This window comes from Salvelinus sp. IW2-2015, unplaced genomic scaffold, assembly GCF_002910315.2.
Source record: "Salvelinus sp. IW2-2015 unplaced genomic scaffold, ASM291031v2 Un_scaffold2375, whole genome shotgun sequence".
Taxonomy (NCBI): Eukaryota; Metazoa; Chordata; class Actinopteri; order Salmoniformes; family Salmonidae; genus Salvelinus; species Salvelinus sp. IW2-2015.
In genome coordinates this window covers 70,919-86,129 of record NW_019943699.1, presented here as the reverse complement: position 1 = coordinate 86,129, position 15,211 = coordinate 70,919, and the positions used below count along the sequence as shown (strand labels likewise).

Here is a 15,211-nt window from a genome sequence, read left to right as displayed (position 1 = left end):
TGAATTCGGTACATGGGAATTTAACTGCAAAGGTCATTTTTATGGGCACTACTTCATCTTAGTATATTCACATGAAAAGCTGTTGCCAATTGGATAAAAACCGAGCTATTGGCTGTGTACTGAAAGTTCAGGACATCCACTTAAATCTTTTAAACTAGCATGAATCTTTTATCTCTTTTGCACGTCAACAGAACACCAGAGCACAGGGAATTCTTAAAATATAGCTTTTAAAAAGAGGGATGGATGGATGGAGAATGATAGAAAGAGAGAGATACTTGTCATTACTTATTCACATGTTGATGCAGGACACACAGTCCAAACATTACAGCAGCCAATGAATGTTGAGTGGAAAGGTATAGTTAGGCTATGATAAACACAGGATCATTTTTATTTAATATTTTTAATTTAACAAGGCAAGTCAGTTAAGAACAAACTCTTATTTACAATGACGGCCTACACCGGCCAAACCAGGACGACACTGGGCCAATTGTGCGCCCGCCCTATAGGACTCCCAATCACGGCCGGTTGTGATACAGCCTGGAATCGAACCAGGGTGTCTGTGGTGACGCCTCAAGCACTGAGATGCAGTGCCTTAGACCACTGACCCAGGGTCTGTAGTGACGCCTCTAGCACTGAGATGCAGAGCCTTAGACCGCTGAACCAGGGTCTGTAGTGACACCTCTAACACTGAGATGCAGTGCCTTAGACCGCTGATCCAGGGTCTGTAGTGACACCTCTAACCACTGAGATGCAGCCTTAGACCGCTGAATCCAGGGTCTTGTAGTGACACCTCTAACACTGAGATGCAGTCCTTAGACTGCTGAACCAGGGTCTGTAGTGACTCCTCTAGCACTGAGATGCAGTGCCTTAGACCGCTGAACCAGGGTCTTAGTGACTCCTCTAACACTGAGATGCAGTGCCTTAGACCGCTGAACCAGGTCTGTAGTGACCCAAATCTAATCACTTAGACGCTGAACCAGGGTCTGTAGTGACACCTCTAATACTTAGACCGCTGCCGCCACTCAGAAGCCCTAATATTTCATTGGAAAAAGCATTTTGACTGTACATTATTTATTCTGGATAATAATACCTCTAGACTGACAGGACTCATGGTATAACTCGGGCCCTGAGTTTCTCCTGGTCATGTGATCTCACCAGGAAATACTGTAGTATGTAACTCGGCCCTGAGTTTCTCCTGGTCATGTGATCTCACCAGGAAATACTGTAGTATGTAACTCGGGCCCTGAGTTTCTCTGGTCATGTGATCTCACCAGGAAATACTGTAGTCTTTAACTAGGTTCCTGAGTTTCTTCCTGGTCATGTGATCTCACCAGGAAATACGGTAGCTTTTAAATAGGGCCCTGAGTTTCTCCTGGTTATGTGATCTCACCAGGAAATACTGTAGTATGTAACTAGGGCACTGAGTTTCTCCTGGTCATGTGATCTCACCAGGAAATACTGTAGTCTTTAACTAGGTTCCTGATTTTCTCCTGGTCATGTGATCTCACCAGGAAATACGGTAGTCTTTAAATAGGGCCCTGAGTTCTCCTGGTTATGTGATCTCACCAGGAAATACTGTAGTATGTAACTCGGGCCTGAGTTTCTCCTGGTCATGTGATCTCACCAGGAAATACTGTAGTCTTTAACTAGGTTCCTGAGTTTCTCCTGGTCATGTGATCTCACCAGGAAATACGTAGTCTTTAAATAGGGCCCTGAGTTTCTCCTGGTTATGTGATCTCACCAGGAAATACTGTAGTATGTAACTAGGGCACTGAGTTTCTCCTGGTCATGTGATCTCACCAGGAAATACTGTAGTCTTTAACTAGGTTCCTGAGTTTCTCCTGGTCATGTGATCTCACCAGGAAAACGGTAGTCTTTAAATAGGGCCCTGAGTTCTCCTGGTCATGTGATCTCACCAGGAAATACTGTAGTATGTAACTAGGGCACTGAGTTTCTCCTGGTCATGTGATCTCACCAGAAATACTGTAGTCTTTAACTAGGTCCTGAGTTTCTCCTGGTCATGTGATCTCACCAGGAAATACGGTAGGTCTTGAGAATAGGGCCCTGAGTTTCTCCTGGTCATGTGATCTCACCAGGAAATACTGTAGTCTATAACTAAGGCCCTGAGTTTCTCCTGTATTTGTTTCCATGACACCGCAAGCTCTTTTGAAGTCAATATGCCGATAACACCATCCAGTCGAGCACAGCTGGACAGTCCGTGTGTTGGCCTGGCCTCCAGTGGGATGAGGTCTTAGCATGTTTGTTTATTATGGTGTGCATTCCAAATGGCACTCTATTCCCAATATAGTGCATCACTCTTGACCTGAGCCCTATGGGGCGTGGTATCTCTAGGGGTTAGCTGGGACTAGTATCTCTAGGGGTTAGCTGGGACTAGTATCTCTAGGGGTTAGCTGGGAGTGGTATCTCTAGGGGTTAGCTGGGAGTGGTATCTCTAGGGGTTAGCTGGTAGCTGTGAGTGGTATCCCTAGGGGTTAGCTGGGAGTGGTATCTCTAGGGGTTAGCTGGGAGTGGTATCTCTAGGGGTTAGCTGGGAGTGGTATCTCTAGGGGTTAGCTGGGAGTGGTATCTCTAGGGGTTAGCTGGTAGCTGTGAGTGGTATCTCTAGGGGTTAGCTGGGAGTGGTATCTCTAGGGGTTAGCTGGGAGTGGTATCTCTAGGGGTTAGCTGTGAGTGGTATCTCTAGGGGTTAGCTGGGAGTGGTATCTCTAGGGGTTAGCTGGGAGTGGTATCTCTAGGGGTTAGCTGGGTGTGGTACTTCTAGGGGTTAGCTGGGAGCTGGGAGTGCTGTCTCAGGGAATATCAGGCCCTGTCACACACTGCAGCATGAGGAGGAGAGGAGAGTCTCGAGGAGAGTCTCTCTCTCTCTCAATCTTTCCCTCCCTCTCTGTCTCTGGCCTGCATGGCTTTCATGTTTTATTTAAAGTCCTGTCTAACTCACAGAGTGCTGCTAACTCATTGAATGTGATTTGTTTGAGCAATGCCTCTCGCCGTGTGTGTGTGTGTGTTCGTGTGTGTGTGTGTTGTGTGTGTGTGTTCCAGTGTGTGTGGTGTGTGTGTGTGTGTGTTGTGTGTGTGTGTGTGTGTGTGTGTGTGTTGTGTGTGTGTGTGTGTGGTGTGTTTGTGTGTGTGTTGGTGTTCCAGTGTGTGTGTGTCAAAGAAAATTGGACTCAAAAACTATATACAGTAGCTATATACAGTAGAGATGCTATATACAGTAGCGAGGCTATATACAGTAGAGAGGCTATATACAGAGCGAGGCTATATACAGTAGCGGGCTATATACAGTAGCGAGGCTATATTACAGTAGCGAGGCTATATACAGTAGCGAGGCTATGTACAGTGAGAGGCTATATACAGTAGCGAGGCGTATATACAGTAGCGGGCTATATACAGTAGCGAGGCTATATACAGTACGGAGGCTATATACAGTAGAGAGCTAATACGTAGAGAGGCTATATACAGTAGAAAGAGGGCTATATACAGTAGCGAGGCTATATACAGTAGAGAGGCTATATACAGTAGCGAGGGCTATTACAGTAGAGAGGCTATTGGAGATACAGTAGCGAGGCTATATACATAGCGAGCTATATACAGTAGCGAGGCTAATATACAGTAGAGAGGCTATATACAGTAGGAGGCTATACATAGTAGGAGGCTATATACAGTAGGGGCTATATACAGTACGAGGCTATATACAGTTACGAGGCTATATACAGTAGAGAGGCTATAATACAGTAGCGAGGCTATATACAGTAGAGAGGCTATATACAGTAGAGAGGCTATATACAGTAGAGAGGCTATATACAGTAGCGAGGCTATATACAGTAGAGAGGCTATATACAGTAGCGAGGCTATATACAGAGTAAGCGAGGCTATATACAGTAGGAGGCTATATACAAGTAGCGAGGCTATATTACAGTAGAGAGCTATATACAGTAGAGGCTATATACAGTAGAGAGTATATACAGTAGAGAGGCTATATACAGTAGAGAGCTATATAAGTAGCGAGCTATATACATACAGCTATATACAGTAGAGGCTATATACAGTAGCGAGGCTATATACAGTAGAGAGCTATATACAGTAGAGAGCTATATACAGTAGGAGGCTATATACAGGCTAGGTGTTACGATACAGTATCCTGTGTGTATTTTCTTTCCTTCTCCCTATTCACAGGTGCCGCCAATCAGTCGGTAATCAGAAGACACCTGCTCCTTTTCCCTTACCAATCACATCCCCTTTCCCTTGGTTTAAAAACCCAGTCAGTTGTTTTCTCTGGACTCGATCTCTCTGTCATTCAATCTCTCTGTGTCTCAATCTCTCTCTCTCTCTCTCTCTCTCTCTCTCTCTCTCTCTCTCTCTCTCTCTCTCTCTCTCTCTCTCTCTCTCTCTCTCTCTCTCTCTCTCTCTCTCTCTCTCTCTCTTTTGGTTTGTGTTCCTACATTCACATTTGTCTGGAATTATGTGAGCATGTATTGTTGTGCTTCATGACTGTCTGTTTGTTGGTGGGTAAAGGAGGTACCAAGACAAGTCCCCATGGGCATACACTACCCGTAGGTAAACTTTGCAAATACCCTAGTTAGAACTGGGTGGACCACCCACAGTATTATTGGTTAGTGAGCTAGCTGTTAAAGCAGGCTAGTCTAGCTTAGGTTGTTTTTGGATATTATTAGTTATTTCCTTGGGCCATCTCAGCCCTCCTCCCGCCCCCCTTTACCATGTGTTAAATAAACCCTGAGTGTTTGACGGTAGATTTAAGTTGTCTGTGGTTTTTGTCTCACTGTTACTTTTTCACTGTATAATTGCATGAGTTATGTTTACGGGTCTCGTTGCCATCCCCCTAGACTGCAGAGCCAAAAGGATTCGTAACACAAGGCTATATACAGTAGCGAGGCTATATAAAGTAGCGAGGCTACATACATACAGACACCGGTTAGTCAGGCTGATTGAGGTTTTATGTATATATAGATATTTTTAAGTGACTATGCATATATGATGAACAGAGAGTAGCACTAGCGTAAAAGAGGGGTTGGCGGTGTGGGTGGCGGACACAATGCAGATAGCCCGGTTAGCCACTGTGCGGGAGCACTGGTTGGTCGCCCAATTGAGGTAGTATGTACATGAATGTATAGTTAAAGTGACTATGCATATATGATAAACGGAGAGTAACAGCAGCGTAAAAGATGGGTTAGGTCATGATCATGCTGCATCACACTGCATACTGCATCATACTACATCACACTGCATCATACTAAATCATACTGCAAAACACATCATACTGCATCACACTGCATCATACTAAATCATACTGCAAAACACATCATACTGCATCACACTGCATCATACTACAGCATTCTGCAAAACAATCATACTGCATCACACTGCATCATACTGTGTCATAATGCATCATACTGCATGATACTGCCGAATATATCATACTGCATCATAATGCATCATACTGCATGATACTGCAGAATGTATCATACTGCATCACACTGCATCATACTACATCATACTGCAAAACACATCATACTGCATCACACTGCATCATACTACATCATACTGCAAACACATCATACTGCATCACACTGCATCATACTACATCATACTGCAAAAAACACATCATACTACATCATACTGCATTCATTACTACATCATACTACATCTATACTGCAAAACACACCATACTGCATTCACACTGCATCATTATCATACACATTCATACTGCAAAACACATCTATTACTGCACATCACACTGCATCACACTGCACATCATACTACTGCATTCATCCTCCAAAATGCATCATACTGCATTCATCCTCAAAACACATCATACTGCATCATACTACATCATACTGCAAAACACATCACACTGCATCATACTGCATCATACTGCATCATCCTGCAAAATGCATCATACTGCATCATCCTACAAAACACATCATACTGCATCACACTGCATCATACTACATCATATTGCAAAACACATCATACTGCATCACACTGCATCATACTGCAAAACACATCATACTGCATCATACTGCATCATCCTGCAAAATGCATCATACTGCATCATCCTGTAAAACACATCATACTGCATCACAATGCATCATACTACATCATACTGCAAAACATATCATACTGCATCATACTGCATCATCCTGCAAAATGCATCATACTGTATCACACTGCATCATACTGCATCATAGTGCAAACGCATCATACTGCAAAACACATCATACTGCATCATCCTGCAAAATGCATCATACTGCAACACACTGCATCCTGCTACAAAATGCATCACACCGCATCATACTGCATCATCCTGCAAAATGCATCATACGGCATCATCCTGCATCATACTGCATCATAGTGCAAACGCATCATACTGTATCATACTGCAAAACACATCATACTGCAGCATGCTACAAAATGCATCATACTGCATCACACCGCATCATACTGCATCACACCGCATCATACTGCATCACACTGCATCATACTGCATCACACTGCATCATACTGCAAAACCTGATTGCTGACATGCAAAACATTGTTGGGATTGTATCAACGGTGGACTAATGAAACAAATACCAAAATATAATTTTTGAATGGTATTTCCTTCATGTGTGCATCTGCATGAATATAGTTTAGGTGTGTCTGTGCACACAGTCGCACCAGTCTTACAAGGTGTTAGTGATGCAGCATAGCTAATCCTGCAGCAGCAGTATTTTGAAGGGCATTAACAGTAAATCTAACAGCTCTTGTGTTTATGTCACCAAGGCCATGCAATACACTTTTCCTGTTCTGACCAGATTGTCCCTCAGTCCCAAAGTGACATTCCTTCTGACAGTATAGTTCTGAGGTACTGGATTTAAAATGTGTTAGGCTACTCATGTTTTTTACCTACCAAGACCCTAGGACATATAATCTAGATCAGGGGTCTCCAACCTTTTCCTTCATAAGAGCTACTTCATATAAATAACATGTTAAAAGGTATAGAGATGGGCTACTTCATATAAATAACATGTTAAAAGGTATAGAGATGGGTTCCTTCATATAAATAACATGTTAAAAGGTAAACTGTAGAGATGGGCTATTTCATATTAATAACATGTTAAAAGGTATACTGTAGAGATGGGCGATTCAATTAATAAATGTTAAAAGGTATACTAGAGATGCTATTTCATATTAATAACATGTTAAAAGGTATACTGTAGAGTGGGCTATTTCATATTAATAATGTTAAAAGGTATACTGTAGAGATGGGCTATTTCATATTAAAAACATGTTAAAAGGTAACTGTAGAGATGGCTATTTCATATTAATAACATGTAAAAGGTATACTGTAGAGATGGCTATTTCATATTAATAACATGTTAAAAGGTATAGAGAATGGGCTATTCATATAATAACATGTTAAAGGTATACTGTAGAGATGGGCTATTTCATATTAATAACATGTAAAAGTATACTTAGAGATGGGTCTTCATATTAATAACATGTTAAAAGGATATAGATGGCTATTTCATATTAATAACATGTTAAAAGGTTATAGAGATGGTTCCTTGTATATTAAACATGTTAAAAGGATATAGATGGGTTCCTTCATATTAATACATGTTAAAGGTATAGGAAGGTTCTTTGTATTAATACATGTTAAAAGGTATAAGATGTTCCTTTGTATAAATAACATGTTAAAAAGTATAGATATGGGTTCCTTCAATATTTAATAACATGTTAAGAAGGTAAACTGTAGAGATGGGCTACTTCATATAAAAACATGTTAAAAGGTAAACTGAGAGATGGTTCCTTCATATAAATAACATGTTAAAGGTAAACGTAGAGATGGCTATTTCATATTAATAACATGTTAAAAGGTATACTCTAGAGATGGGCTACTTCATATTAATAACATGTTAAAAGGTAAACTGTAGAGATGGGCTACTTCATATTAATAACATGTTAAAAGGTATACTGTAGAGATGGGCTATTCATATTAAACATGTTAAAAGGTAACTGTAGAGATGGCTACTTCATATTAATAACATGTTAAAAGGTATACTGTAGAGATGGCTACTTCATAAGCTCAGCAATAAAAAGAAACGTCCCTTTTTCAGGACCCTGTCTTTCAAAGATAATTCATAAAAATCCAAATAACTTCACAGATCTTCATTGTAAAGGGTTTAAACACGGTTTCCCATGCTTGTTCAATGAACCATAAACAATTAATGAACATGCACCTGGAACGGTCGTTAAGACACTAACAGCACAGACGGTAGGCAATTAAGGTCACAGTTATGAAAACTTAGGACAAACTTAGGACACTAGACACTTTCTACTGACTCTGAAAAACACGAAAAGAAGATGCCCAGGGTCCCTGCCTATCTGCGTGAACGTGCCTTAGGCATGCTGCAAGGAGGCATGAGGACTGCAGATGTGGCCAGGGCAGTAAATTGCAATGTCCGTACTGTGAGAAGCCTAAGACAGCACTACAGGAGACTGGACGGACAGCTGATCGTCCTCGCATTGGCAGACCACATGAACAACACCCACACAGGATCGGTACATCCGACATCACACCTGCGGGACAGGTACAGGATGGCAACAACTGCCCGAGTTACACCAGCAATGCACATTCCCTCCCTCAGTGCTCAGACTGTCCACAACAGACTGAGAGAGGCTGACTGAGGCTTGTAGGCCTGTTGTAAAGGCAGTCCTCACCACAATCACCGGCAACAACCGTCACCTAGGGCACAAACCCACCGTCGGCTGGACCAGAGAGGACTGGCAAAAAAGTGCTCTTCCACGAGTCACGGTTTTGTCTCACCAGGGGTATGTCGGATTCTGATTTTTCGTCGAAGGAATGAGCGTTACACCGAGGCCTGTACTCTGGAGCGGTATCGATTTGGAGTGGAGGTCCGTCATGGTCTGGGGCGTGTGTCAGAGCATCACGACTGAGCTTGTTGTCGTTGCAGGCAATCTCAACGCTGTGCGTTACAGGAAACATCCTCCTCCCTCATTGGGTACCCTTCTTGCAGGTCCATCCTGACAGACCCTCCAGCATGACAATGCCACCACCATACTGCTCGTTCTGTGCATGATTTCCTGCAAGACAGGAATGTCAGTGTTCTGCCATGGCCAGCGAAGAGCCCGGATCTCAATTCCATTGAGCACGTCTGGGACCTGTTGGATCGAGGGTGAGGGCTAGGGCCATTCCCCGAGAAATGTCCGGGAACTTTCAGGTGCCTTGGTGGAAGAGTGGGTAATATCTCACAGCAAGAACTGGCAAATCTGTGCTGTTCATGAGGAGGAGATGCACTGCAGTACTTAATGCACTGGTGGCCACACCAGATATTGATTGTTATTTTGATTTTGACCCCCCCCCCTTTGTTCAGGGATGCATTATTCCATTCTGTTAGTCACATGTCTGTGAAACTTGTTCAGTTTGTCTCAGTGAATTTGTTATGTTCATACAAATATTTACACGTTAAGTTTGCTGAAAATAAACGCAGTTGACAGTGAGAGGACATTTATTTTTTTTGCTGAGTTTATTAATAACATGTTAATAGGTCTACTGTAGGGATGGGCTACTTCATATAAATAACATGTTAAAAGTCTGCTGTAAGGGTGGGCTACTCCATTTGAATACCATGTTAAAAGGTTGCTGCCTAGTAGAACATCTGTTGAATTGCTCCAGCAATGCATTGAAAGCGCGATCGTGGCACTCTGCCAAGTACTGAATTCTTTCCATAAGGTTTTGAAGTAAATCCTTGTGTCTTCCAATGCTGGCTCCTTGGGAGGAGACAGCGTGGCGGAGCTGGTCCGAGTCTGCTGGGACAGTCATAGCCAGTTCATACTATCAAGACTCAGGCTAAGACCCAGAGTGCGACTTTCAGAGTTTATTATAGAACGAAGGGGCAGGCAAAAGGTAAGGCAGTCAAAGAGTCGTAATCAGAGTCAGGCAGGTACAGGACGGCAGGCTGGATCAGGGACAGGCAGAAAGATCAGAACTGGGAAGACTAGGAGAAACAAACTAGAGCACAGGAACATGCTGGTGGGACTTGACGGGACAAGACGAACTGGTGTATCCGATGTGAAATGGCTAGCTAGTTAGCGGGGTGCGCGCTAATAGTGTTTCAATCGGTGACGTCACTCGCTCTGAGACCTTGAAGTAGTTGTTCCCTTTGCTCTGCAAGGGCCGCGGCTTTTGTGGAGCGATGGGTAACGATGCTTTGAGGGTGGCTGTTGTCGATGTGTGCAGAGGGTCCCTGGTTCGAGCCCAGGTAGGGGTGAGGAGAGGGACGGAAGCTAAACTGTTACTCTGGCAACAGACAAACAGAAAACTCAGGTATAAATACACAGGAGATAATGGGGCGGAGATGGGAGACACCTGGTGGGACTTGACAGGACAAGACGAACTGGCAACAGACAAACAGAAAACTCAGGTATAAATACACAGGAGATAATGGGGGGGGGGAGATGGGAGACACGCTGGTGGGGGGGTGGAGATAAGCACAAAGACAGGTAAAACAGACCAAGGTGTGACATACTTCATATTAATAACATGTTAAAAGGTCTACTGTGCTACACTCTCTCACCCAGACTGTTGTCTAGTTTGGAATAGTAAAAGGAAACAGGTCAAACCGGACCAACCTGAACAGCTGCATTGTACCGTGGCGATGTGTATGTGGTGGGGGTGGGAGAGCAGTTAGGTGTGTGTGGGAGCGGTCAGGCGTACGTGCAGGGGGGGGCATGTGTGCCCAACTGTCTTTTTGTGTATTTGCGTGTGGGTGTATGTATGTTTTCCTGCACTTTCCCAGATGGGTTCTCTCTGGGTCCTCCCCTGCAGATGGAGTCAGTTCTCTCTCTGTCTCTCTCTCTGTCTCTCTCTCTCTCTCTCTCTCTCTCTCTCTCTCTCTCTCTCTCTCTCTCTCTTCTCTCTGGAGAGGAAACAACAGAGCTTTGTGCTAATGGTTTACAGTAAGTTGACTTTTCAATTCTGGATAGTTAATCAGGCCTGTCTGAAAGCCTGCAATCTAATTTAGAAAGGACAGATGTGGTGGGCAGCAGGCTGAGTGGAAGAGTAGGTGTGAGGGGAGGGTGGTGTGTGTGCGTACGCAGGTGCGGGAGCCAGCACTTCCTAACATCTATCTGCAGCAGAGAGCTACTTCACAGCTGCACAGTAGTTTCTCTCTCCGCCCACAGTTAGTTGCGGCAGGCAGAAGCAGGCAGGCAGGCAGGCAGAAGGCAGGGAGGCAGGCAGATTGTGTAGTGATGAGATGAAAAGTGAAAATAACCCGTCTAAAGAGATCAGTATTCTTTTATTTCTCATTCAATGACCTAAGTTACATACTTGGATCTGATTGACAATGTTTTTTGCATCCCAAATTGCATCCTATTCCCTATGTAGTGCACTAAAGTGGACTGCACTATACAGAGAGTTTGATGTGGTTTATGTTATTCTAAAATGTATTCAATTTATTTTTTCCTCATCAATCTACACACAATACCCATAGTGACAACAGTTTTTATTTTACATTTTTGGCAACGATTTATTCATTCTGAAAGGTATTTTTTAAGGAGTGGGGCAGTCCCGCTCCATTCGTAATTTTTGAGCTTTTATTGAAAATACAGTGTTGGAGAGACTGGGATGGTGAGTGGGCTGGACTGCAACCCACGCGACGACATATGTGTGGCGGGTCAGCGACTGTGCCGCAGGGATGGGCAACTCCAGTCCTCGGGAGCCTGATTGGTGTCGCACTTCTTCTCCGTCCCTAACAACACGACCTGATTAATCAAAGTGCATTCTAAACTGAAGATCGTGATTATTGGAGTCGGGGGTGTTGGGCTGGGGCGAAAGCTGTGCACCAAATCAGGGCCTCGAGGACTGGAATGTCCCCCCCTGTAAAAAATAAACGCTGAACCACCCTGGACGAGGACATTCATATTCAGACTATTGCTCTTGAACATATAATACAAAAAAATATATAAAAAAACATTTTTCCTAACGAAAAATACATCATTTATTGTAATCAGTCCACCGCCCTGCCCTCTTTGAGCTTTACGCTTGAGTACAGTACGATCTATTTGTTTATGATATTGCTATGTAGCCAATACCGTTGTGTCTTACTTAAATCATATGTGACATTTGAATTGTCCATTTTGTATATTTTTCTACTACACATTTCTATGCTAATATACCTCGACTCCCCATTCGCTGGTATCTAATCAATTAGATGTCTACACCAGCTTGTTATACAGCAGGTGTGTGTACTTAAGTCCGTGTCTCTTCTCTTGTCTTCCTTTGTACAACTCAGATGAAGGCACAAGGCCCAAACCCCCCCCCCAAAAAAAAAGAAATTATGCTTTTGAATATGGATTAAACTAAGAAGATATAGATTAAACTAAGAAGATATTTATTCCTTTTCATGGTTTGAGTGCAAGTACTTCTGAAACATATGTTACTTGAGCTGACCTCCAGTCTAAGGTACAATGTAGGTACGGTACTACATTGTATACAAACACCGCTTCAAGCTGCCCCCTGGAGGCCATTCGAAATATTTATTCAGATATTCATATCCTCCTGTTGCGGGATTATTTTCCTCCAACAAAACAGGTCAAATTAAGAGCTGACATCTGTAACAGCATAGTAGCTCAACCTGACCCAGCAGGTAGTTTCAAAAGAGTTTTTCAAACTCATGCTGTGGTTTATTTGTGTCGGTTTGGGGGGGTGGGTTGTGTTTGTTTGAGTTACAACACACACTTCTCCTTCTTCACCACACCCCTCACACACTCTCTCTTCTTCTCTCACACACCTCTCTCCTTTCTCTCTCACACACACTCTCTCTCTTTCTCTCTCCACACACATTTCTTTCTCTCTCTCACACACCCTCTCTCTCTTTCTCTTCTCTCGACACCACCCTCTCTCTTCTTCTTCTACACAGTTCACCTCTCGTCTTTCTCTCTTACACACACTCTCTCCATCCATCAAAATTGAACAGTTCTTCTGTACTACCATCTCTGAACTCTTGACACGGAATGCCTTGTTGTTTGACTGTGGGCTGCTAAGCCCTGCGGGGCAGGCTCTTAGTAATTTAGTGTTTGGTGCTCAAACAGCTGTCTGAGTAGGAGACAGACATCAGGGAAACTAAAATAGTGCACACACACCCTGGCTGCCTCCCTCTCCTGCCTCTGGACTCTCCTGAGCTCTCTGCCTTTCTCGCGCCAAGCCCTGGTTTTACCAAGTGGGGATGATCTGGATCCTTGTTATTTTGTAATCTCTGAATCAATTAGATGATTGTCTCGTAATTGAAGATTTGCAGGTTATTTCCCAGACCCCAATTCAAAGTTGTGTGGATCCTAGATCATCATTTAGTTGTGTGGATCCTAGATCATCATTTAGTTGTGTGGATCCTAGATCATCATTTAGTTGTGTGGATCCTAGAATCATTTGTGGTGGGATCCTGATCATCATTTAGTTGTGTGGATCCTAGATCATCATTTAGTTGTGTGGATCCTAGATCATCATTTAGTTGTGTGGATCCTGGATTATGATCCTAGATTATTATGTGATCATTGAGAGAGTAACAAGCTTTATTATAATTCTACTCTTAGATTGGGGTCGGAGGCTGTAAGGGCTGGGGTCGGAGGCAGCAAGGGCTGGGGTGGAGGCGTAAGGACTGGGGTCGGAGCAGCAAGGGACTGGGGTCGGAGGCTGTAAGGACTGGGGTCGTGAGGCTGTAAGGACTGGGGTCGGAGGCTGTAGGGCTGGTGAGGCTGAGGCTGGGTCGGAGCTGTAAGGGCTGGGGTCGGAGGCTGTAAGGACTGGGGTCGAGGCTGTAAGGACTGGGGTCGGAGGCTGTAAGGCTGGGGTCGGAGGCTGTAAGGCTGGGTCGGAGGCGAAGGGCTGGGGTCGGAGGCTGTAAGGGCTGGGGTCGAGGCTGTAAGGGCTGGGGTCGGAGGGCTGTAAGGACTGGGGTCAGAGGCTGTAAGGACTGGGGTCGGAGGCTGTAAGGGGTCGAGCCTGAGGGCTGGGGTCGGAGGTGTAAGGGACGTGGGCAGGCTGAGGGCTGGGGTCGGAGGCTGTAAGGGACTGGGTCGGAGGCTGTAAGGACTGGGGTCGAGGCTGTAAGGCTGGGGTCAGAGTGAGCTGCGTGAAGGGCTGGGGTCAGAGTGTAAGGCTGGGTCAGAGCTGTAGGCTGGGTCGGAGGCTGTAAGGACTGCAGAGGGTAAAGGCTGGGGTCAGAGGCTGTAAGGACTGGGGTCAGAGCTGTAAGGACTGGGTCGGAGGCTGTAAGGGCTGGGGTCGAGGTGTAAGGGCTGGGGTCGGAGACTGGGGTCGGAGGCTGTAAGGACTGGGTCAAGGCTGTAAGGACTGGGCAGAGGCTGTAGGACTGGTCAGAGGCTGTAAGGGCTGGGAGCTGAAAGGCTTGGGTCAGAGGCTGTAAGGACTGGGGTCGGAGGCTCGAACGGGTGGGGTCAGAGGCTTCTTAAGGGACTGGGGTCAGGCTGTAAGGACTGGGTCAGAGGCCGTGAACAGGAGCATGGGTCAAGAGAGCGGGAAAGACTGGGGCACCAGAGGCTGTAAGGGACTGGGGTAGAGGCTGTAAGGGAACTGGTCAGATGAGGACTGTCAAGAGACGATGGCAGAGCTGGTCAGAATGGCATGGGAGGGGTCAGAGGCTGTAAGGACTGGGCGGTCAGAGCGTAAGCATAATGTTACAATGTGTTTCGTTTACAGATCGAGTAAATCTGAAGGGGTGGAGGCTGATATGAAAGAGGACTAAATTGTTCGGGTTCGTGTCTTGACTTCTTTACAAACCTAAGCAAATGATATATCTTGTCTTTGAACCTTAAAACTGGCTTCATCTTAAATATTGTTTAACCGCCTGTTTACTAGACCTCCATCTGCCTAACTGTGGTCTTCTCTGTTTTCGATTGTATTTCAAATTGTTATCACAGAATGTCAACTCTGAGTTGTGTCCCTGATGGGTGATCTGATCAGGACTGGCTAACTCCTAGCTCTGATCAACTTATAATAATATGCAATACCTACAATCTCAACTCAGATTTGCAACAGTGTATACGAGTGAATATAAATATTCCTCTGAAGTTGTTATCCTCTTTGATTGATTTGATATTAACCGATACTCCTCATCGTTTTAATGCCTTCTGGTAAGTGGAAATC

General features: G+C 44.4%; 1 protein-coding gene across 1 annotated transcript in view; it reads right to left on the bottom strand.

Moving 5' to 3' along the window:
* Positions 1-13,634: 13,634 nt before the first annotated feature.
* The window catches only part of LOC139025214 (uncharacterized), a 5,577-nt gene continuing 4,000 nt past the window's right edge, over positions 13,635-15,211 (bottom strand). The window contains exon 2 of the mRNA XM_070440284.1: positions 13,635-14,512. Coding sequence (XP_070296385.1) covers positions 13,635-14,512 — 878 coding nt within the window. The remainder of the gene's footprint in view (positions 14,513-15,211) is intronic.